This window comes from Ambystoma mexicanum, unplaced genomic scaffold, assembly GCF_040938575.1.
Source record: "Ambystoma mexicanum isolate Mex_15411 unplaced genomic scaffold, UKY_AmexF1_1 Mex_scaf26, whole genome shotgun sequence".
Taxonomy (NCBI): Eukaryota; Metazoa; Chordata; class Amphibia; order Caudata; family Ambystomatidae; genus Ambystoma; species Ambystoma mexicanum.
Window position 1 is genome coordinate 1,333,584 of NW_027182440.1, and position 26,473 is coordinate 1,360,056.

Sequence of the window (26,473 nt, forward strand, 5' to 3'; positions counted from 1 at the left end):
GCACTGAAATGATGGCTGCTGGTTTCGGGGTAGAAGTCTTAGGTTTCCCTTTCGCTTCTGATTTCTTCGAGACAGCGGCCGATAATTCCAGTGGAGCAGGAGTGATTTCTTTCTTCATCATCTCCAGGAGAGTACCGCGCATGGTCCTCTCTCTTGCAGGTCTGGTTAGCTGCTGTAACCGTTTACTAGGAGGTCTGGGAGTATGCGATACAACTCCGAGAGTTTTCAAATAGTTACCCAACTGTACGCGTCCTGATACCTCACTCTGTATGCTGACAGGTATCTTCACAGTCATGTCGTTACACTGGATGAGAACTGGTAATTGGGGAAGCATCTGCAAAGGCCCTCCAGCTAACTTGGTGAGGCGTTTGGGTGCCTTAGCAACATCCTCAGCCTGAAAAAACGATGTATCCACCACAGTTATGCTGGCCCCAGTGTCCCTAATGGCAGGAGTCTCCTGACAATTCACCTGGACACTGTCCTTATAATACTCTTTAGTATTATCGGGGATAGAATTATAGACATCTAAATTCTGTTGTTCCCACAACCCCAGAGATACTAAAGAAACGCTGGCTGAGACTCCAAGGGGTTCATCAGCTAGCAGTTGAAAGTTTCCACTTGCCATTTGGACTTCCTCCTCTGGAGCGAAGGCTAAGGAGACAAGCTGGACCCCTGAAGGTTTACCCTTACATCTGGGATCTCCTTTCACGTGGTCAGTCGAGCCACAAACAAAGCATTTATGTATGCTTTTTGGAATGGTGGCTTGTTCTGGCCTCCTTCCGGTTTGGCACCAGAAGACACACTATTCTGCTGCGGTTTTCCTTGTGGCTTACCCTTCTGGTTTTGTTTGGGGCCCTCTTTGGAATTTGAGTTATTCGAATTCTCTTTTGAGTCTTTTTTAGGCTGTTTTCCTCATCCTTCTTCTGAGTTGCCCAAGAATCCTTATGAGTAGCCCTGTTGGCAACCCATAAGTCAGCAGCCTTAGCTAGCTTCCGGGAATCCAATTCCTTCGAATCAGCCAAGTGCTGTCTGAGCTCAGGAGAACAGGCATCATAAATAGACTCCAACATAAAAAGATTATTCATACCCGCATAAGTGTTCACTTTGTAACCCTTAATCCATCCCTCTAAGTTGTTCAACCCTTCACTCACCCAGGTAGCCCAAGGGGTACCATCATTCTTTTTGAGGGTTCTAAATCTCTTAAGATACTGGGAAGGGGTCTTCCCAAATCTAGCTATCAAAGCTAGTTTCACACTTTTGTACTCTTTCCTATCCTCCTCCCCCAACTCCATTACCACATCAGTTGCAACAGGGGGAAGCCTAGAGAACAACCAGGTAAGCAACTCATTACCTGTGATGTTCTGGAGCCCATGATTGTACTCAAACAAACTCAGCCAATCCAATACATCCAACTTCGGTTCATACATACCAATTAATTCCTTCGGCATCCAGGGTCTTTTGGGACTGGAGCTTCTAGAAGAGCCAGAGACAGAAGCAGTTTCGACAGACAACTTTTTCATTTCTAACTCATGCTTGAGCTCCATTTCTCGGAGCCTAAGAATTTGTTGCATTTCTTGGTGTTTCTGTTCAGTTTGATCAGTAATCCTTCTGAATTCCAAGTCTATTTTCATTTTTTCTAGTTCAAGGACTTGAGGACTTAGTGTGGGACCTGTTATAGGCCCAGTAGGTACAGCTGGTAAGGCAGACAGAGGGGCAGGGGAGACAGTTTTGTTAGCCTCTCCTTCCTCTTCAGCCTCTTCATCACTATCATCAGAATTATGATTTAGATCAACACCATCACTGTTATCTACATTTGCTGGAGAAGTTGGTTCCTCTGAACCAGTACCCAGACTTTGGTTTCCCAGCAATCTCGCTATTAGTTCTAACTTCTTGCCTCTTACAGAAAGATTCTCTTGCCTACAGAGAGCTCGTAAACCCTCAGTATTTTCAACTGACAAGGATTCTTGACTGTAAACTTCCATAGTAGACATGTTTTTGAAAGTTGCTTTTTAGTGCTAAGCTTTGTGGTTAGTTATCCTAAAGTGTCGAAAAGCACTCTAAACTGTATACTCGATACAAATCCCACCGCTGGACACCAGTGTTAGGCGGAAACCTGTGCAGTTCCCTCTGGAACCACTGCAAAAGATTTAGGACTACAGGTGTTTGGCTGTAAACCCACTTGGTAGCAGTCTGTACCACACAAATTCACTTGGTAGCTGTGGCTGAGCAGTCAGACTTCCCTCAAGAAGGGTTATGCAGTATGTGGAGTATACAATATACGGCAATCTACACAGTAGAACAATCAAACACGGAACAAGGCTTCGGTGTAAAGATATAAAGGTATTTATTTATAACAACACATCTATGGAAAACACTCTGGCACTAATACGGCAAACAACTTCCATCACAATTACTATACGAAGAAAAAGATCAATCCTCCTAACAATAGTTTGACAAGTCTAGGTTCACCGGCATCACTTATTTGCAGACAGAGGTGTATGCTTTAACCTAGATGGTACTCTAGTATTCGTTAGGACGGGAGAGAAAAATAAGGCAGTTTATGAAGTCAACTTGGTACCAATACTTTTCGGACAAATGCAAGGCAAGTAGGGCAGGGTCTACTGCAGATCACAAAGTTCAGAGGCCAGGCCCACTCGGAGAGAGGCAAGGCAATATGTCCCAAAAAGTGTCTCAGTGGAAATGCGCTTCGAGTCTTTATCGCAAAATTGTTATGGAAAGATTGGACCAGTTCAGAACAACACGTTAAAGAAAGCTTGGAGGCGACCCAATGGAAAGGCGAGGATTAAGACACCTCACTCGATCTGGCAGAAAGGGACGCCAGGCGGACACGGTACCTTGTTTGTGGAGAGACAGCACCGGCGGGGGCAGTTGTTCCTGGTGGTGGATGCATGTCGGGTCTTTGCCAAGAGTAGAGATGATCTCGTCGTCGAAGAAAAGTGAAGTCCGGTGCACCACCAGGTAAGAGACCAGCCGCGGAGTGCTCCATCACAAGGCACCACCTTTTGGTCACGGTACAGGGGTAGTGGCTATCCGGTTGCCGAGGTGCTCTGCACGGGCAATTCGACCACTGCATCCTAGAGCAAAGAAAAAGCAAAGGGGACTGGTTGTTCCCACCAGTCAGGGGAAGAAACTCTCCGGCAGGGAGATCTCCTCTCTCGTCGGGAAGTGGTGAGTCGGTTCCACAGGGCTCCACTGGCGGTGTTGTCGTTGCATGTCGGCTCAGCTTTACCCTCGTCGGATTCTTAGGTCCTGCGGCGACTTCTGAAGATCCAGTCCCAAAAGCCCTGCTTTTATGCAGAAAACCCCCATTCATTCAGCCTAGCTGTCAATCAAAACACGCTAAGTGGTGAGCGGGGTGGCTCAACACTTGGGCCAATCACACCAGAGTGTGAGTGGAGTTGGCAAGGCAACTCAGTCCAGGGTGCCTAAACCCCCTCCCACACCCCTGTGGTAACCCAGACAGAATGGCACCACTTTGGAGGGTCTCTGTACAGAAGCCCGCCAAAAGTGGAACAAAGGGCTCAACCTTTGGTTTAGGAGTCACAGAGACAAACACAGGCGCCATTTTAAAAACCGAGTTCTGGCAGAAAATACCATCCGATAGACTTATTTAAGATAAGTAGACCGGTGGTATGTTAGAGATTAACGAGGAAAAGTATCAATCTCCAACAATGGGAAGAATCCTATAGGGTTATATTCGGGGTCGAACATAACAAGCAGTTTCCACTGCCACCAGCCAAAACTCGACGAGGGGGGACGGGACAGTGTCCCCTCGAATAACAGACCCAGGAGTAATCGAATTACGCCTACTAGTACGTCCACAATAGGATGGTTTGTACTAGTTCTGTTAGTAAATTTAGGTCTAGTAAAGCCAATGGTGACTTTACATGCCTGGGGAGACAGTAGTCAGTCCCCGGGTATGGAGTCTATGATGGAGGTCCACTAGGACGCCCCAGTGCTACGGCACGGAGGGTGCAGTGTAACACACATAGCAAAACATATGAGACCCTATGGAGTAAAAGACCCCATAGCCCATAGAACACATTGACATTCAAAGGAATTACACACATTCATGTCCAAGAGTGGGAGAAAAAGAGTCTCACTCTTGGCAGGATGGAAAAAAACAAACTCCAGAAATCCAGCAAAGCTGCTGGGGGACTCACTAGGTTAGGAAATTCAGCCTAATCAGAGAATTCTCCCTAACAGCGGCCACCCTTTTCAAGTTATATATGGCAGATTTACTGGCAATGACAAAGGATGACAACCTAAATCCCCAATATTAAACAACAATAAAATAATGGCAGTGGTCTACGCAGACGATTTGGTAGTGATGGACCAAACAGAGAAATGGCTACAAAGAGCCTGAACAAAATTCACAAATACATGGAAAAAAATGACCTAAAAATTTACAGCGATAAAACAAGGATTCTTTAAATCGGAAAGAAAAACAACAGATTTCAATGGAAGCTCGGAGGAAAAGCCCTCAAATTAGGAGACTCGATCAAATATCTTGGAATCCAGTTTAACGCTGCTTGGTCAGAGAAGTCACGGGTAGCCGAATTGGTAAAGAAAGTCTCATCCCTGACAGCTCAAGGGACCATACTACATTCTAGGTTTGGAAAATGTACAATGTTAACTTTAAGAAGTTTTTATCAACAAAAGGTGATGCCCTGCTTAACTTATGGTGTAGAAGGAATTTTCAATATTGATTTAGGAATCTATTCAGGAAATTAATGGAAGAAAATCCAGCACTGCCATATACGTTCCTGAAACCCGAAGGAAAAGGAAAAGGGTCAGTACTTCTGAGCGAATGGAAAAAAAGAGCTTGAAATATCTAGAGACAATAAATTCCTCAATAGATGTGTAAATATCAAATCCAGACAAAGTGAGAAAAAAAAATTAAAACGTCTAGATTGGATTGCCACACTAGATGAAAAAGCTAAATACAAAACCTCAGTGAATACAGCAAATGACCGTGGAAAATTGAACGAAGTACCTAAATATTTACAACAAATCCCCAGCAAATTCCATAGAGATCAACTACTTTGAATCAGAGTAAACAGCTACCAAACAAACAAATATCTATGGCAGACAGGACAAAGGGGAACAGAAAATGGGAACTGTAGAATGTGTAGAGAAATAAATCACAAAGATTCGGTTAGACATTTAATGATTGAATGCAAAGCATTGATGGAACGAAGAACAGTATTTCTGGGGAAATACGTAAAAAGTGAAAGTACAGAATTGGCAGAAGACTGGTGGAGTAAGTTCTTAAATGGGAACAAAATAGTTCTCACGTGTGCCGGAATAAACTTCCTAGAAGAAGTGATGAGCCGAATAGAGGTGATAACAGCTGATGTATGAAAAACAATGACATCTCGAATTGGAAGAAGGATCATTTGACTTAATTTTATCAAATAAGTTTCTCCTTTTTAAAATGAGGATCGAGTTGACAGGGAAATACTTTATATAAGCATAGTAGTCTTGAGGAAATGTGTTGAAAGTGTGTATGTGAACTAATTTTCACAATAAAAAAGAAATTAAGACTGATGACTCTACTGAACAGATATGTCCTTGATATGATCACAGCTATGGAGGGAGGTGTTTGTGCCAAAAGCGGGAAATCATGTTGCACATTCATACCTTTTCACAATGACGAGAATGGTACCATGACAGAGGCCATATCGATGCTGACAAACCTGCACGTCAAAATGGTAGATGAAGTGGAAGACGTTGCTGATGATAGTTGGTTTGGATCGATCTTTTCATGGGTTCCACAATGGATGGCAAACATTTTCAAGTTCCTTGGAGCCCTGCTGGAGATGATCAAGTTAGGATTTTGTGTGATCAGGATGATCATCACACATTTGAAGAAGACTGCAAAGAAAGCAATCAGAATGAAGATTGTGATTGATGTTGAAACAGGAGTTGCACCCAAGGAGTTGACAGATGAAGAAATCAGAGACTACGTGAATGCTAGAATTCATGCACCTGAGGGTATGAAGTTCCTGTATCCAAGACACCACAAGAAGTATGTGGGAAGATGGATTTACTGCAGTCCCAATGGACAATGCAATCTGATGACCTGGAGTATTGATGAGCATGTGAAATCAGCCAGATGCCTGAAAGGAGTCATAAAGATATGGGTCCCAAAGAAGCATTTCTTCAGACAAGGATGTCTTGATGTGAAGAGTGATGAGAGAGTGGTCAATGAATCGCCCAGAGGTGGGAGTGTAGAGGAGGAGCAAAGTACCCCCATAAAAAGTTCTGCCCCCATGATGCCTATATATTGGCATCCCGGAAGTGCATTCTTAAGTGCACGGACTGTTGGACTGCCTGTCCCTTTGCTGCCTGCCGGTGTTTGGACTCCTTTTGGAGTGCTGTGCCCGTCAGCAAGAGAAAGCAACGCGTGCTGTGAAACGCAGCTCGTGTTCTAAGGCTTCAGAAACGAACACATCAAGTAAACACTTGGGACTTGTTTTGGGTCTGCATTAGGGGTGGGGTTAGTTGGGTTGGGTTGTGCATTTGCGCTGTTGTGTTGGGTTGCCGCTGGTTGGTGTCACTTCAGGATCGTAGTACCGCCTGTTATTTGAACAAGGCTTCTCTTTTTGTTTCAGGGTCTATGATTGGTTCAGCCTAGCCCACGCCTATTGCCAAGCCCCTTAACCTTTATAGTGGGGGTGCACGCGCATCCTGCGTGCGCAACCCGGAAGTGCATTCGTAAGTGCACGGATTGTTGGACTGTTAGACGGGACACGGGCTGGGTTGGCACTGTTATATGAAACTCCACTAGTCTGCATAACATACAGAGATAGGTGCTTCTGTTAATTGTGGGGTAATTGGGATATCTTCTTAGTACCGGCAGGCAAGACAACCAGGTTTTCTTAAAGCATGGTTAACGGCCTGCGACTCCCTGTTGGAACCTCGCAGTGTTCCAGTCAGGAGCAGTTTAGATGGCCCTGGGGGAGCTTCTCTATCTTTAAGCTCGAATATGGGGCAGCCCATTGTCGGGAGATCTTCATGTGATGGTGTGCCCCGTTCCCAGTGCTCTGTAATCCTGAATAGTAGTGAACTGCTGGGAACTGTCCCTATTGCCCGCCCCTTTAATGGGATGGGTGGCGAGGGATCCTTTGAGGCTCCGGTGAGTACTGGTATTTTTAAACTGGAAGACATGAATAAAAGTGACGATATTGAGGAACAAGATCTCCCTCCCGCTACAGAGGCCCCATATGATGAGGTGAGCTTACCTGCTATTGGAGGTGGTGTTTTGAACAGACCTAAGTTCTCTGACGTATCTATGATTGCCCCGGGAATTGAGGCTGTTTTGGGGAAACGCATGAGGTTTTCTTTGGGCCCCTCTACCCCAGTTGCCCAATCTAGATACGGCATGGAGAATGTCCACATATTTAATAAAACGGTGGAGGGCAAGGCGTCAATGGGGTGGGGGGTCTCCTTCCTTCCCCATAAAACCCATTACCCTGCCAAAGATTTTGGCAATGTTAAATCTAGTTCTCGCACTGACATGAAAACTAACCCTGTCCAGTTGGGGGCTCTATCCTTGTCCGATCATGAAATAGCAATGTTTTCGTCATCCCATAATCCAGAGGCCAGGCACTTTGAATTGGGTAACCCTAGTGATCAACAGAGCGCTGACCTCGAAACCATGGCCACCGACTTTCCAGTAATGCCCAGGATGTTAAATCTGCTGGATAAGGGCCACAAACAGGCCCATTGCGAAATTGGCATTTTAAAGGGTGTCTTAGTAGAATTTCTATCAAAAATAAGTAAGATGGAAGGTTTCTTATTTGCTTGAGATGTGGTGGCTGCTTTGACTACTGATAAAATGAAACCTAAACTTCTGAAAACAAATCAAACTACTCAAACACCAGCCAACAATGGAATGGATGAGGCTGCTTTTACTATGGATAAAAAGAATTCTATCATAGGAAAAGCGGATCAGGTTACACAAACACCAGCCGACCCTAGGATGGTCGGGGAGGGAAAACTGTCATTTGCGGCAATGACTGCCGCCCCCAAGATGAACGGGGAAGCAACGACGGACCCTCTAGTGCACCAGTTGATGCAGGCGGTCACAGCAAATGCCTTCGCTATACAGCAAATTATTACGCGCTCTACAGATGTCCCTCCTGCGGCCGAAGGTGCCGGTGTTGTCTTAGGAGGTATGGGTGCACTGGACGAAGAGGCCTGCCCAGATGTTCCTGAACCTACTAATAGCCCCTCTGATCTCACAAACCTAATAGATCTTGATGATGAATGGCAAGCAAAGGGGGCTCCATTGCCCCTAGAAATACCCACTATTGAGTCCCAGGCTTCTATCTATGCTACCATGACTAGAAAACAGAGAAAAATGGCAGCCAGAGCGCAAAAAAGAAAATTTAATCAGGCGAAGAATCTTAGTGCTGCCACCAGAAAACTTAAAAAGGATTTCTTGAAAGCGAATCCATCTTCTATTGATCCTATGAAATCTGCAATGTCTCTAGCCACTGACGAAGAAGTAATTGATTTAGAGCAACTCAATCCTGAATCTAAAGAGTTACTGAACCTTGCAGTGCCAAATAATGCCAATGGGATACTCACATTTAAGGGGATTCAGGAGGTGAAAAGTGGTAAGAATGCTAGCAGGAAACAGAGCACCCTTGATATCTCAAAAAAGGGGGTGGTAAGAGAGGGCACTCCAGATACAGGGAGTTTCAAACAACTGGATCTGTTGAATTTTTATCTCACTCTACACATCAAAAAAGCCTCACATATAATTAAGGGAGAGGGTGGGTCTAGACTCCCTAACTTGTTGCCACACTGTAGGGGGAACTTGGGCGGGAATCATTCTGCAGATACAGACAGTCATACACCAGTGGAACTTTACGTGGGTGCCCAGGTTCCTCGTCATCCGACCCTACCCCCAGAGGCATGTACAGCGGTGGAGGGCCGTAGACAAAGCAACAGGGTAGATGTCCCCAAAAAGACACCCCTTGAAGAGGAGGACCCTATCCTCTCGCATGAGATGCCATCTATAATGGGATGGGAATGTAATGTAGCTACTAATGGGAAAATTAGTCTTAACCGATCTGCCATCCTAAAGGCATTTCAGGCAATACCATTGTTGAGAACCATTAGATCTGACGACATCGATTGGGTCCGATTATCTTCCAAAAATAACAACAGGATGATATGTGGGTATCAATCGCATATCATCATGAAGATGATCTGGGCCCAACGATGGGACTTTGAATTGATTGGTTTGACTCCATTTATATTCTCGACCGAAGAGCAGGCTACAACTTTTGTGGAAAAAACCCCTGCTAGATGGTGGAGTAAATGGGTGGATCTGAGGGCAATCTCCCTTCCCCATTCAGTGAGGAACCTTTCAGGCAATTCATGACCTTTGCTGCGTTTTTTTCTGGTGCAAAGGCCAATGACCTGGGGGCCCAGAATATGGCATTTAAACCTATTGCAGACCTATTGTAGAAAAATAGAGTAAGGGAATGGGGCTCACTCTAATGTCGTGGAATGCCTGTGGCCTGAAGAATCTTAGGCTATGGATCGACGCAGAGTCTCGCCCTGGGATTATTCTAATTCAAGAGTCTATGCATTTGGTTCACTTTGATGTTGCAGGTTACTTCACATATGTTCAGCCTGCCATCAAAGGTATACAAGGTCACCCATCTGGAGGCCTAGCGGTTCTAATAGATGAAGCAAGTAGAATTGTCTCTGAATTGGTCTTTGCCGATTACTCTATTCTAGCTGTCAAATTAACTTGTTCAGGTTGTGTAGGGAGCAGGTTTCTGGTGATCTGTCTATATTGGAACAAGGTTATTACCACACAAACTGATCTCCTTAACCTTGCTTGATAGAATTCTTGAAGAGGCTATATCTGAAGATCCAGGTACTATGGTTATCTTAGGTGGTGATTTTAATGCTACCTGCATGAAAACGATAATTCATAGCGGTAGTCGCCCTGTGACCCCTTCAAGAATGTAAGGAAGAGGTGGGTAGATTATTTTCTTTCATGGGACATCCAACTGGTACCTCCCAACCTTGACTCGTTTGCTCATACTTGGTCTCGCAGAGAGGCGTGCTCAATGATCGATTATTTCTTTGTTTCTAGTACACTATTGGCCAACGTGGAGACGTTGGCCATATGTGATTTATCCCTGGGGGATCATAAGGTGCTGCTTACCTTAAACATCTGTGTTAGGCGCTTTTCTTATGATCCGGCTCTAACTTTGGTTGTCCCTGACCGCCCCCATATTAGCCTAAGGTGGGATTTTAATTTATGTCATAAAATGATGGCCTGTCTGAGGGATGATATTTTGATTTGCTTTCCTGAGGAAAGAGCTGGCTCTGATTATCTATTGGCTGAATGGACAAATAGTTGCAGAATTCAGACTCATGTTAGTAACCTGACTCTAACAGCAAAACAGCATACCATATTACCTAAACATCGGCATACCTATAACCTACTTGTGGTAAACCTCAGTAAAGAAAAACAAAATGCCATACGTGGTCTTGGCCCACCATACCACGATTGGGTTAGGTATACCCAGCTCAAATCTAAAATCAATCAAAGGTATCGCAATAGGTTCAAGGCTCTGAAATATGATCTAATGGTGGCAGATAGTCAGAGAATGCTCCGTCATCTTTTAAATCATGACTCCCGACAAATATGGTCAGGGTTGAGAGTCCTTACTGGAATGGGGGAGACATTGAAGGAAGCTGCTGTGTCTGCAACGAACTGGATCACATTTGTTCAAAATAAATAAATACGCAATGCCCATACGCTTTGCTAACATTGTATCCCCTAACTATCAAAGTCTGGTCTTGAGATCCTCTCCGTGGGTGTTGGATGATATCATCTGGGCTATTAGGAAGATAAAGAGCTCTTGAGCGCCTGGCCCTGACGGCATCCCTCCTTGTCTGATCAAGGCTGACCAGATTTTCTGGGCTAAGATTCTGCAGAACAAATTTGATAGTGTTTATCTTCTAGGTTCCATTCCCCCCGCCTGGTGTTCGGCAACCACTATTCCCATATATAAAAAAGGGCGGTGGGACGATCCAAACAAGTTTAGGCCCATCGCGCTGATGGATGCTTCAGCAAATATTTTCACCTATTTATTGCTGGAATCCATCCTTCATTTCATAGTCCATCAGGACATTCTGCCCAGATTCCAGGTGGGTTTTCGTAAACAGCTGGGGTGCTCGCTTAATGCATTTATCTTAGCCCATCTATATGCTCAAACTAAATGTGAACAGACTGGGCGGCTGCATTGGACCTAACCTCTGCATTTGATACGGTCATTCGATCTGTGCTTTGGGAGAAGATGATTGCCTATGGATTCCCGATAGATCTCGTCGCTATGGTAGCTCTACTCCACCAAAATACTCATATAGAATTAGATTGACCAAGGAGGGTGCTATGACGGATAAAATAATGACGGAAATTGGCCTTAAGCAGGCATGTAATTTGGCAGCCATGCTTTTCAATCTTTATTTAGCCGATCTCGAGTCAGCATGGGTAGATGCTGTGATTTTCCTGGTTAAATTGGGTAGTTTGGCTATTAATTGGCTGGCTTTTGCCGATGACCTCTTGTTTATGGACCGAACTCCGATTGGTCTCCAGGACAAACTTTCGTCATTTGAGTCCTCTGCCTATAAAAACAATCTTCAAGTCAATCCAGCAAAATCATTTATCATCGTAAATGCAGATGGAAAGAAAAAAACAGCCACATTTAGCTGGTCTCTTAATGAGAGAATTATACCCAAAGCAAATGCGATACGTTACTTGGGTTGCCAGCTTTCAGCTACATATTCTATAGATATGTGGAAAGAGGCAATTAACATCAAACTGAAACCTCTTACTTCGCAAATGAAAATTGTTTACCATCGCTACAGCAAATTTTCACTGTTGCCCACTATTCGGTTCTACTTGTTAAAAGTGGAATCTATACTTTTGTATACCTTAGACATCTGCACTTGCGAGATGGAAGGCTTCCTTGATCGTGTTCAGGGGAGGATGTGGAAACAGGTCTTTGGGATGGCATTGTCTATCCCTAACATGCTGATTTGCCATGAAATAGGCATTCTGCCTTTGTCGGTCAAATGGCACTGGCCACGTATGAATGTTTATGTTCAAATGTTAGCTCCACCAAAAAAGGCTTTATATGGAGATCTTGCTGCGCTAATTAAAGAAGGCTGGTCACCTTCAATTGTCAAATTCAAAGAAAAAATGGAAAAAATTCTGAGCGACACCATGATCGATAAGTAGGATCTAATATTGGGTGTTCAAGCATGCAAAAAGAAATTTCAATTGTATTTTTGTTGTATTTTGCTTGACCATGCAGGGAAAAGTAAAATGTACTATGAATACGCGAAATTTATTAGGAAATTTGGTGACCGTGCACGATATCTAGAAATATTTCCCTGTAATATTGCAAGAAAGGTCTATATACGGTTTAAATTGAACCAGCTAATTACGAATGAAAGGTTACAACTTTGGGAGTATGTTGTGCCTGATAACTTGAGTGGTAGTTGTCGCTATTGTACTCAAGGTAACGAATTGGAAACCTTGAAACATCTAATTCTATTTTGCCCATTTTTTCATCATCTAAGAAGGCTGTCATTCGAGCCATTTTTGTACAATGATTCCACTACTTGGAAAGAAGCACTGTGGGAAAGATGCATGTGGGTTTCAAGCCAACGGCTGGTGCTTAGCCTGACTAATTTTTTAGTCCCTCTCGATTGTGTCCTGTCTCTAAAATGTAAAGGACTTAAAGAGGATATGACATTTGATTCCTGTTTGGATGAATAACTAACCTGGACTTAAAGCGATTGGGAGGGAGTATTTCATATTGGCGGGTGTACTAAGTCCCCTACTTGATTCTGTACTCTTCTTGTTATCTAGAGCCTGCTATATTTTATGTTGTGTTTTATTTAACTAAATTGATGTTTTTTTTCTTTCTTTAAATGAAGAAACAAGGCAACTCTGCCTTATTAAAACTGGCGCATCTCAGTTGGCCCTTCTGTAGGGCTGCAAATTTTCGAAAAATTCGATTCCTTCTTCAATATCTTATTGCAATCAAAATATGAACAGTCAAATATATCTATGTTCTTTTAGACAGGGATGTTTATTCACATTCTCATATATTGATTCATATTGCACTGTGTTGGGCGATCAAATTTTGCCTTCAATATACGTTCTGCCAATGCATTTCGGTATAAACCTTCGTCAGGGCTGTATAAAGGCACTTTATTACATCATCAAGCTAGTCATAATTATGTATTCATGAATTTAAATACACTTAATGGTTTAAATACAATATATTAACAAATTCACACATACCATTTGGATTGTCCCACGTATATGCAATAGTTCCGCCAAATGAAAAATAAACAACCAACAAAAAGCCATTTAGTTTCAGCATCATAGGTTTTATATACATTGATTTTTAGGACATAAATCAGTCCTACCTGATCGCTTTAAAGGCGTTTTCTCTCTAGTTTCACAGCTGTGTGTGTTTAAATGCGTCGCGAGACGCATATATCCATCGTCTCTCTGTTAAAGAGATAGGTGGTTTAGACAACCATTCTACTGTTGTTATATCTACTGTAGAGCGCGGCGAGTGTTCGCCGATGCTTACCTGGAGTTCCAGCGTTGTCCTGCGGTCTGTAGAGAGACGTGTGCGCGCAGGCGCCTATGTATTTCATTTAAACATTGTCATGGAGACGGTACGAGGCGCCGTGGTCCAACCGGGTTGCCGGAGCACGTACGCCTCGCGCCCCACCCCCGGGTAATTACCCTGGGGCGGGGATGTCTCCATGGAAACCTCTGTTCCACTATATGCAATAGGTCAAGCTGTCAATGCCTATGTTTAACTCCATTACGGATAGCTAGACATACTATTTGTACGATGCATTACGTATATGTCATAATATATGTGCTATGCTATTTTTCATTTTCCAGGGTGATTCCTAAACAATTAAAGCATGCAATGATTTATACAAAAAAGGGTATACATGTTAATCCAAGTCTAGATAAATCGGTCTCATGCACCAATGCCTGAAGTTCATCTGAGGTTATCCTGCGTCCGTAAGTATATATACAAAATCGGAAATTTACAAAAAACACATATAGTTAATCTCTTCATTCATTCCTTTAGGCATTAGAGAACTCAAACGGTCAATCCAGAAGGTTTCTCGTTGATCCATTGTTTTTTGGAAGTTTTCATGTGGATCTCTCTTTTCCACTATCTCTAGGATAGCAAAACGTATTTGTGCCAAGTTATGTTTCTTGTCTTGCCAGTGCCTGGCCACAGCCGAGGTTTTGTTATTATTACGTATACAAGATCTGTGCTCATTCCATCTTGTTTTAGCTGTTCTCACAGTTTGGCCAACGTAATGTAAACCACAGGGACATTTTATAGTGTATATCACGTTTTCAGAGTCACATGTCCCGAAACTTCTTAATTTTATGGTTTCTCCTGTATACGGATGTCTCAAGGTATCCCCTTTCATTATGTAGCCACAGTTGTTACAATTCAGGCAAGGAAAGGTACCACATCTTTTCGTAGTTTTCTTTTTGTGTGCTGGTTTGGTTTTTACCAATTTATCCTTAAGATTATGGCTTCGTTGATATGCAAATATCGGGATGTCTTTAAATAGGTGTTCTACTCGATGGTCACAGGTCATTGTGTTCCAATGTTTTTTAATGATTGACTTGATGCGGTTACTCTGTCTTGAGTATTTTGATACAAACACTAAGGGAGATTCATCATCCTTTTTACTTTTTGTTTTCAATAGGTCTCCCCTTGTCTGTGTCGCCATGCGTATTTCCGCTGCCGATATTTCTTCTTGCTTATATCCACGGTCAAGGAATTTCTTTCCCATTTCTTTGATCTCCTTTTCGTACTCTATTGGATCGCTCACCAATCTTTTCACACGGAGCATCTGACTGTATGGTAGATTTTTAATGAGGCTTGGTTGGTGAAAACTTAGTCGTTGAAGTAAATTATTCCGATCTGTGGATTTACGAAAAATGGTGGTCTGATATCCTGTATTTGTTATTCTGATTTCTACATCCAAGAAATGTATGTTTTCACGAGAGTATTCATGTGTAAACTGTATTCTTCCGTCTATGCCATTGAGGTAATCGAAGAATTCAAGTAGTTCCGATTCGCTACCTTTCCATATTCCGAATATGTCGTCAATGTATCTTATCCAAATCCCTAGCTGTTGTTGCCACCGTTGGTTAAGTAGAACATTTTCAGTTTCAAATTTGTGCATGAATGAATTAGCGTAAGAAGGAGCCATGGTGGCTCCCATGGCTGTGCCAGCTACCTGTAGGTAGTAATTATCTTCGTATCTAAAGTACGAGTTGTTGCCAATGAACTCTAAGAGTGCCATAATAAATTCTTTTTGTGCTCCTATTTCATCCGCTTTCAGAAGAATCCACTCAACTGCTTCATTTCCTAGATCGTGTGGGATGGACGTGTATAAGCTTTTAACATCAATTGTGAAGCAAATGTTTCCAGAGTCAAATGGTGTTGAATTTAGATGTTGCAAGAAATGGGTGGAGTCTCTGATATATGTACTCGTTTTTTGTATAAGGGGTTGTAGGAAGTAGTCCACATATTTACCAAGGGGTTCTAGGATGCTGTTTATCCCTGCAACGATAGGTCTGCCTGGTGGTTTTACTAAATCCTTGTGCACCTTTGGGAGAGTGTAGAAATGTGGTATCCGAGGATATGAGTTTGTCAAGAATTTCTTTGTATGATGGTTTATCCATGCCAGTTCCTCTGCTTTATCCAGAAGAATTCCCAAGTTCTGTCTAATTTCTGCTGTTGTAATGTTTGGATCACCAAAAGACCCTCAGAAGCCTCAACAAGAGGAAGAACATCTTTTTTAGAGATAGGCAGAGGCGAACAAGAAGGGGGAAGAGAAAGACAAAGAGGAAAACCGAACACAAGGTTACAACAAAAGAAAACATCGTGATAAACTTGTCAACAAGGATATTGACAATCCAAGAACTTCAGACACTACAAAAAGGCCTAAACTTTGTGCCAACATATGACAGTACTTTATTTGAATCCAAAATTGAACTATATAAACTTATCAGGAAAATGAAGTTAAAAGTATTCTTTGAGGAATTAGAAATAGAAGGCATAAGAGAAAAAGAATATCTGAAAGAGTTCAGAAGTAAAAGCACCTTTATCCCTCCAATTAGTGTTCCATCAATAGATATTTTTCAAAAACAAGTAACGAGAGATTTCGAAAAAATACATTTCAAACCTAAAACTAGACGCAATATGAAACCACATGAATTAAAACTCATACAAGACCTATTTGGTGATCCAAACATTACAATAAGAGCTGCAGACAAAGGTGGTGGTCTAGTACTGCTGAATACGAGGGACTATAATGAAGAATGCGAGAGACAACTCAGAGACAGCAACACCTATGCACAACTAGCTAATGACCCAACAGCAGAAATTAGACAGAACTTGGGAATTCTTCTGGATAAAGCAGAGGAACTGGCATGGATAAACCATCATACAAAGAAATTCTTGACAAACTCATATCCTCGGATACCACATTTCTACACTCTCCCAAAGGTGCACAAGGATTTAGTAAAACCACCAGGCAGACCTATCGTTGCAGGGATAAACAGCATCCTAGAACCCCTTGGTAAATATGTGGACTACTTCCTACAACCCCTTATACAAAAAACGAGTACATATATCAGAGACTCCACCCATTTCTTGCAACATCTAAATTCAACACCATTTGACTCTGGAAACATTTGCTTCACAATTGATGTTAAAAGCTTATACACGTCCATCCCACACGATCTTTGAAATGAAGCAGTTGAGTGGATTCTTCTGAAAGCGGATGAAATAGGAGCACAAAAAGAATTTATTATGGCACTCTTAGAGTTCATTGGCAACAACTCGTACTTTAGATACGAAGATAATTACTACCTACAGGTAGCTGGCACAGCCATGGGAGCCGCCATGGGAGCCACCATGGCTCCTTCTTACGCTAATTCATTCATGCACAAATTTGAAACTGAAAATGTTCTACTTAACCAACGGTGGCAACAACAGCTAGGGATTTGGATAAGATACATTGACAACATATTCGGAATATGGAAAGGTAGCGAATCGGAACTACTTGAATTCTTCGATTACCTCAATGGCATAGACGGAAGAATACAGTTTACACATGAATACTCTCGTGAAAACATACATTTCTTGGATGTAGAAATCAGAATAACAAATACAGGATATCAGACCACCATTTTTCGTAAATCCACAGATCGGAATAATTTACTTCAACGACTAAGTTTTCACCAACCAAGCCTCATTAAAAATCTACCATACAGTCAGATGCTCCGTGTGAAAGGATTGGTGAGCGATCCAATAGAGTACGAAAAGGAGATCAAAGAAATGGGAAAGAAATTCCTTGACCGTGGATATAAGCAAGAAGAAATATCGGCAGCGGAAATACACATGGCGACACAGACAAGGGGAGACCTATTGAAAACAAAAAGTAAAAAGGATGATGAATCTCCCTTAGTGTTTGTATCAAAATACTCAAGACAGAGTAACCGCATCAAGTCAATCATTAAAAAACATTGGAACACAATGACCTGTGACCATCGAGTAGAACACCTATTTAAAGACATCCCGATATTTGCATATCAACGAAGCCATAATCTTAAGGATAAATTGGTAAAAACCAAACCAGCACACAAAAAGAAAACTACGAAAAGATGTGGTACCTTTCCTTGCCTGAATTGTAACAACTGTGGCTACATAATGAAAGGGGATACCTTGAGACATCCGTATACAGGAGAAACCATAAAATTAAGAAGTTTCGGGACATGTGACTCTGAAAACGTGATATACACTATAAAATGTCCCTGTGGTTTACATTACGTTGGCCAAACTGTGAGAACAGCTAAAACAAGATGGAATGAGCACAGATCTTGTATACGTAATAATAACAAAACCTCGGCTGTGGCCAGGCACTGGCAAGACAAGAAACATAACTTGGCACAAATACGTTTTGCTATCCTAGAGATAGTGGAAAAGAGAGATCCACATGAAAACTTCCAAAAAACAATGGATCAACGAGAAACCTTCTGGATTGACCGTTTGAGTTCTCTAATGCCTAAAGGAATGAATGAAGAGATTAACTATATGTGTTTTTTGTAAATTTCCGATTTTGTATATATACTTACGGACGCAGGATAACCTCAGATGAACTTCAGGCATTGGTGCATGAGACCGATTTATCTAGACTTGGATTAACATGTATAACCTTTTTTGTATAAATCATTGCATGCTTTAATTGTTTAGGAATCACCCTGGAAAATGAAAAATAGCATAGCACATATATTATGACATATACGTAATGCATCGTACAAATAGTATGTCTAGCTATCCGTAATGGAGTTAAACATAGGCATTGACAGCTTGACCTTTTGCATATAGTGGAACAGAGGTTTCCATGGAGACATCCCCGCCCCAGGGTAATTACCCGGGGGTGGGGCGCGAGGCGTACGAGCTCCGGCAACCCGGTTGGACCACGGCGCCTCGTACCGTCTCCCTGACAACGTTTAAATGAAACACATAGGCGCCTGCGCGCACACGTCTCTCTACAGACCGCAGGACAACGCTGGAACTCCAGGTAAGCATCGGCGAACACTCGCCGCGCTCTACAGTAGATATGACAACAGTAGAATGGTTGTCTAAACCACCTATCTCTTTAACCGAGAGACGATGGATATATGCGTCTCGCGACGCATTTAAACACACACAGCTGTGAAACTAGAGAGAAAACGCCTTTAAAGCGATCAGGTAGGACTGATTTCTGTCCTAAAAATCAATGTATATAAAACCTATGATGCTGAAACTAAATGGCTTTTTGTTGGTTGTTTATTTTTCATTTGGCGGAACTATTGCATATACGTGGGACAATCCAAATGGTATGTGTGAATTTGTTAATATATTGTATTTAAACCGTTAAGTGTATTTAAATTCATGAATACATAATTATGACTAGCTTGATGATGTAATCAAGTGCCTTTATACAGCCCTGACGAAGGTTTATACCGAAATGCATTGGCAGAACGTATATTGAAGGCAAAATTTGATCGCCCAACACAGTGCAATATGAATCAATATATGAGAATGTGAATAAACATCCCTGTCTAAAAGAACATAGATATATTTGACTGTTCATATTTTGATTGCAATAAGATATTGAAGAAGGAATCGAATTTTTCGAAAATTTGCAGCCCTACAGAAGGGCCAACTGAGATGCGCCAGTTTTAATAAGGCAGAGTTGCCTTGTTTCTTCATTTGCAGTTTATTAAGGTCCGGGTGCTATAGGACCAGATTTAAACTGGCAGCTCCAATTTTACTTGACATTAAAGGTGAATTATATATATAATTTAAACAAGGAAAGAAAGAGAAGAAAATAACCTGTGGTGCCCGCCTCTCCGATACTTCTTTTTTTCTTTCTTTGCCTTCTTCTTGATTCTCTTTTCCTGTTTTTATATTCAGCAGGCTAGAAATATGTTGTTTGTTTATTTTTTAACAATTCCTTTAGGTGGACTGAAATGTAATTGTATGTTTTCTGTTTATAGAGATTTTGAGGATAACATGTTACGGTGTGTTTTGTTTATATTGTGTCTTGAGGCTGATAGAAAGGTGATTTTATATTCATTGATATTGTGAAAAAATGTGTTATGATCTGTGATGTTTTTATTGTCCTGTTCATTTCTTTGTAAAGGTTTTTTAAATCCATAAACAATAACAAAATAAAAAAAATTAAAAAATTGGGATCCAGAAAGGCAAGACATGCAGTACCAGTAAGGATGCCTATAGTGCAAATAATTCTTGAGACAAGGTACCCATTGAGAAAACCCTATATGCATGCATGAAGAAACAGAGATCTTTTGGATGGGGTTCCGGAAGAAGTATCCATATAAACGAGAAAGAAGACTGGTGATGTCACATGAAGTAAAACTGACGCACCTTGAAAAGACACACATGATAAGAAGATATGGAGATTCTATAGAAACTGAAGATAAAGCACGGAAGGTGAAGCAACATTTCGGGATCGAAATGAAGATGCTCATGCACCGAAGAAAATGCAAAGTCATTTTGCACCTGTACAGATGCAGAAACGCAAGTAGGGAAGGAATTCATAAGGCTGGCTATGTAGTTAATAGATTGCGGCGATGTGCCAATGTGTATACATAGGAATGTATAGAACCTGGATATTCCACAATCCACTTTAGCAAGGCTTGAAACACCATGAGCAGAAAGGATTTCAGTGTGGCGCAGTTTGAAAAGACTAATGGAGAAGGAGAAATTTGAGAAAGGCTTAGCTGGCCCAACACAAAGAATTCACGGCCACAGTGATTCTGGCACCTGCCAAAAAAGCTACAACGAACGTGGCAAAAGAAAGAACAAACTTCTGTTTGAAGCAGAATGAAAAAACACTGGAGGTGTAAAGAGTTCATCATTTAATGGAATTAAAAGCCGCAAAAGGCTCAAAAGAGCGGTCTCCAGTCACGGTACGACGTCCTTTCATCGCGGGATGTTTTTTCGCAGGGTTTTTTACCGCAAAAATGTTTTCGAAAAAAAACCATCGCATTTTTTACAAAATAATAATAATAGAAAAAAAATGTGATGGGTTTTTTCGAAAAAATAATCGCGGTAAAAAACCCTGCGAAAAAACATCCCGCGATGAAATGACATGGAACCCCAGTTACATGATCAATATCGAAATAGCTTGGGTCAAGCTACACTGAAACCAGAAGACAAGACGATGCCACACTCCCTTTTATTCTCAGAACCAGACAGCTTCTGCAAGGCCAAGTTCAATGCCTTAATTGACTGGCAGACTTTAGGAGTGATGATAAATGTTGGGCTAATTGGTGGGGAGGCAAGACCACTTCAACGTTCCATGCACCTGGGATGCTAGCCTGCGTACTGCCAGTGTGGGGAATATTCCAGAACGGTATGAGCGTGCCAACCAATTGTAGAGGGCCAATGTATTAAGAAGCCCTATAATTTGTGTAACCAATAAATCGTTGTATATTTAGTGACAATGAAAATGACCGTTCAGATGGGATGGGCTTAGTTGCCCATCTGACCTTAGATACCCAATCACAACCCTTGGCTATATAGAACGTATACTTAGATGTTCACTGAGAGCCTATCACTTTCCAAGATAGTTTGCCACGTAGTGTGACATCAGTGATGATGAATTTATGCTATAAAAGTTATGTTTTTTCTAAAACGTATTGAGATCATGCTGTGCGACGTCGGATGATGTCCGTTGTACTCCCTGTTTAAGATAATTTATATTAAAACAGATCCAAGTTTTGCTAATTTCCTGAGTCATTTTGATTGTTGATGTTTGAGTACCTTCTGCATCCCCATCCACCTCTAAGTATTGCTACGTCATCTTAAAGGATTCAGGTCTCTGAGTTCACAATAGAGAACAGTAGCTTCGGTCCACATTACAGACTATAGTCAAATGTATCCTCTCTATTCATAAATTGTACAAGGAAATGTGACTGCAGAAATGTGGAGGGAGTTAACTTCAGATAGGAGCCTACCAAAAATACGACCAAGTGAATACCCCACCATTAACATTAGACACTCCCCTCTGCAAGCGCCTGGCTGTCATCCAAGCGTACAGCATATGTCACACCTCACTATTCATCCGCAAGACTATCCCTCTCACCTATATTGAATACTATCAAAACAGTCCCAGAAACAAACAATATATATCTTTTTCTGACAAATCATCTACTGATTTGTTTTCTAAACCAACTACACAGCCTTCCTTTTATTTCCCTCCTCCTTCTAAAATCTCATTTGAAACCACTCTTCTAACTCTTAATACAAGTGTAATATAACTAGCTAAATTATATGAAACCATGGATAACCAGATCATCACACAGAACTCTCTTGTATCATCTGTTGTAGCTAAAGTTGATTGGATTGGAGGGGAACTCTCACATCAATTTGACACCGTTAGATCTGTGCCCTGCCAGCCTCATCTAATCCTTGATCCAAATTGTCAAATTAATCTGAATCTGCCAACAACTTAAAGGGAGAGCGAGCATGCTGCTTTTAGCCTCGTATCTGACCCATCTAATTTATCTGTTTCCCCTACAACTTTTCTTCAACAACAGACAAATCCTGTAAGAATTAGCAGTACCGACAGGCCTGAAATTGTAGAAGCTGAACCCTCTCAACCCCCTACCTACAAGGTTTTTAGCTAAACAATCAGAGAAAAAAGAAGCGCAAAAAAAAGAAACTCTGCAGTTGTTATTCAACTACAAAAAAAGCCAAAGAACCAACCCGCCCAAAACAATAAAAATAGCAAACGAAAGTCAAAAAAAGTGTTGATGGGCTAACTCTACCAAAAAGACCAAAGCCTGTCTCAGATCCTTCTATCATGTTTTTTGAAGAAATCGACCACACTTCCGATAATCTATGATATCCAGCTGTGCCGACTCTCCCTCCGGTAAACCTGTGGACAGACCTCAAAGTAACTGATTTGATTATGCATCTGATGTGAATACTAACAAGGTTACAAATGTTGAGAACCAGGATATCCAAATGTTGAAAATATTGATGCTGATTGCATTAATATGTCTTTTATTCTGTCTCCTCCCCCGCAAACTGACATAATCCAGCAAAGTGCACACTACCCACATACTTTAACAAACAAACCCCAACAAATTATATGTGTCAAGTTAGATGTAGATTATCCCAATTATATAACATTAGAACAAACAAGGGTTTATGCAATCTTAGCGAGCTGTGTACATGAAAATGATCAAACCCCACCCACAGAAAATCCAGTTCATCATGTGGGTCCAGCTCAGACCTCTTCATTATGTCCTGACTCTAGAGTCCTACAACTCATCCCATCATAGCTCAGACGTCTATGTCATACTCCGAGCCAAAGGACCCTGCATTTCATGCAAACCAAATTGGTACTACCTCTAACAAGCTCATGTTATAAGAATCTGACATTCTCACCATAATAATGTTAGATAGGCAAATAGGTCTACTCTTTTTACAATCTTTCATACAATTCCAGACCGCAAATGTATTTGTTCGAGTGACATTAATTCCATCAGCTTCACTGATACACTGAAACTTGACACAGTAGAGCTAATCATTCAATCACAGATTGTTAAAAATGTAATATGGCAAACCAGATATGAAATGGTCTCCTTGCATGACAACGCTTAGCGAAAAATGTAAAGCTCCATTCATGATAAATAATGGAAGAAACTGTTTGGATGGACTCTGCAAAAGCTAAAAGTATTAGAGCTAGATCTATCACGATCAAATCAGGATGAATTATTAAAAGACAGCCCTGAATACAGAAATACTTTATACTTGATTATTCAATCAACTTCTACTCTACATTGCCCGACACAAGCACATTTATGATACTTGTATTCAATTGCTAAAGACCAATTTAAGGCAAGCCTTGAGAAATCTCCCTTTGCCTACACACTTCCAACAAAGACGCAATTTCAAAACTGCTTATAGAAATGTAAACAAATTAATTTAAATAAAATTTTAAAAAATGCAGAGGCAATGTTAGAAGCAATAGCCACAAAATCAGTTACACAAATATGGAACCTCCTAAACAAAAATCCTAAATCTGGGACACACTCCGTACTAACAAACACTATAGGTGATCAGGACTGGACTGATTACTTCCATTTCTTGCTCAATGTCCCACTCAGAATAACACCATTCCTGACCTCACAAAACTAATCTTCGATGAGCATGCCATGTCCATTCTCATAAAGACATTAAGCTCATCTAGAGCCCCGGGTCCTGATACATTGTCAGATTTTATACTAAAATCACACCCATGTGAATGAGCTTCTATATTATACCCTAGCTACAATAAGGTCATTAAAACAGGTCTCATTCCACGTTCTTGGAAACAATCAATAATACTACCTATCCACAAGAAAGGAAATCGTAATGACCCCTTCAATTATAGACTCATTGCGCTTCTAGACATAACCGGAAAACATTTCTCACGTCTTATTTTATGAGACCTTATGCTCTGGGTGAACTCTGTTAATCTTTTTGATGAATACCAAACTGGATTTGTAAAGGGAATTAGTACCTTTTTAAATGTGACAATTTTAAATGCCATTAACAAACAAGCAATATTAACCAAACATCCAGTCTTTTTAGCAGATTTGATGTCACAAGAGGTTTTATGGAACAAACTTTTAAATACCAACTGCCCCACTTACCTGTTTCATCTAATTCGACAATTTTACTCGGCTACTTCAATTAGAGTAACACTAACAAAAGAGGGCCAACTCACCAAGTCCATTGCAAATAATACAGGGCTAAAGTAAGCCTGCACTCTAGAATCCATTTTATTCTATTTGTATTTAAGTAATGTCAATAAAGCCCTTTTACCTCTTCGATCCTTTCCACCGAAACTGGGCTATCGTGGCTCTTATATGATGACGATCTCGTGCTACTTGACATAACTCCTATTGGTCTACAAAGGAAGCTTTCAGCCCTAGACGCATATGCTGTTGTTAATCACTTGGTTATCAATGTACACAAATCAAACACATTGGTATTTACTCATGAAACCTCTAACCTCAATTTCAAGTTCAACTGGACCCTAGCAAGAACATTATTTGCTCAAGTACACAAACACAAATATCTAGGCTTACATGTTAACACGCACATATCTAATGTACCATACAAGTTAGGAATAAAAGCAAACATGTAACTTATCAACTCAAGGGAAAGTCATTAGGCTAAATATGGAAAATGTTCGTCCATTCCATCAAAAATATTCTATGAACAAAAAGTGGTCTTGATAATCACTTATGGTGCCCAATCTCAAATCCCCTCCAACTGTCCAGGGATATAATGGATGAAAGTTGTATCTCTACCTTCATGCATCCCTATTGCAGTTATTAGGTTTGAACTAGGATTGATCTCCCTTACAGCTAGAGTTGCTTGGCAAATGTTGTTATTTATTTATTTTATTTTTATGTATGTGTGCATTTGTAAAGCGCGCGGAGCCCAAAGGCATCTAGTCGCTGTGATCTAAGAATATGGTTACACGTTTAGAAGCTTTGAGTAAATACATTAACACAGTAAGAAGATGGTACAAGTTTTCAGGAGCTTCAAGTACATACATTTACATAGAGGTTACACAAGCTACGGATAACAGCAATTGCGAGGGCTAAGGCTAGATGAGCCAAGGGTTGTCATGATGGTGGCTGAGGAGACCATAGAAAGTGCATCTTCAATTTGTCAACAATTCGACACTATTACCGTCAATTAAGTCGACTCTTCAAACCATCGCGAATAGCCCCTCACATGCACAGAAGGCGTATTGTATTTCAATACTGAATAATGCTGACATTACTCAAACTTTATTGTTCGAGTTTCCGGACAAAGCTAAACTTAAATTGTGGTATTGGGACTGGCTCACAACTTGGGAAACGTGCAACTTATATTTATTATTTCGACAAGGAACTTTGCTCCCTAAACTACTTCATGAAATGCCACTATACCGAGTGGAATTCCCAGATCCTGAATATATGGCCAACTAAGACTCAAGTAGCGAAGTTAATGTTTTACCTTTTATACACATGTTTTACATGAATAATAATCACATTTGCCAGTTTAATCATGCTAGATTTTTATTTTACTCTTGGACTGACTGTTTTTAGCCACCTTATTTATTAATGGTTTTCGTGCACTTGTACTAATTGTGTGATCTTAATCAGAGTTCAAGTCGTAGTAGCTATCATTTTTAATTATCATAAGGCAATCTGGACATCATTGTGAAAAGAACCTCCTAATGTCAAAGCATGAAATCGCCCCGAACGTCATATCAAACCGAAATGGACTAATAATGTTCTTGCTTGAATGTCATCTAATCTTGTACTAATTGAAAAATGTGTATTACAACTAAACCAGACAAAATAAACAAAATATATCAGTATATTGTGTGATGTCAACATATATTGATTGTGAAGCCTGCATCGCATGTGTCTGTGTGTGTTACATAGGGTAAGCATGGCATGCGCGCTTGTTTGATGTGTGAGTCATGTAAGCCTGCGTTCTGTATGTATTTTTGTATGAAGTGTGCAGTACTGTTGGGAATATGTGCTTTTTCTGAAGGACACCAGGTTAAGAAGGATATCTGTGTGCTTGTTCTTTGTGTGCACAGCATTGCACTGGATTCCATACCGTCAATCATTAGTGTTACCAGGCTCTCCTCAAGGGCTGCTGCCACAGGGCTCCTGCAGGGTGAAAACAGCAGAAAGCGGTCAGATCCTGAACAGAAATCTCTCGCACCCACATGTCAAATATGATTGGCACGGCAG

The 26,473-nt window shown here is 41.1% G+C and overlaps 1 protein-coding gene across 1 annotated transcript in view; it reads right to left on the minus strand.

Annotated features, from left to right (window-relative positions):
• Positions 1-26,473, minus strand: part of LOC138557980 (GTPase IMAP family member 4-like) — a 343,359-nt gene that overhangs the window by 101,514 nt on the left and 215,372 nt on the right. Inside the window, exon 3 of the mRNA XM_069642637.1 lies at positions 26,337-26,389. Within this exon, the coding sequence (XP_069498738.1) occupies positions 26,337-26,389 (53 nt within the window). The remainder of the gene's footprint in view (positions 1-26,336; positions 26,390-26,473) is intronic.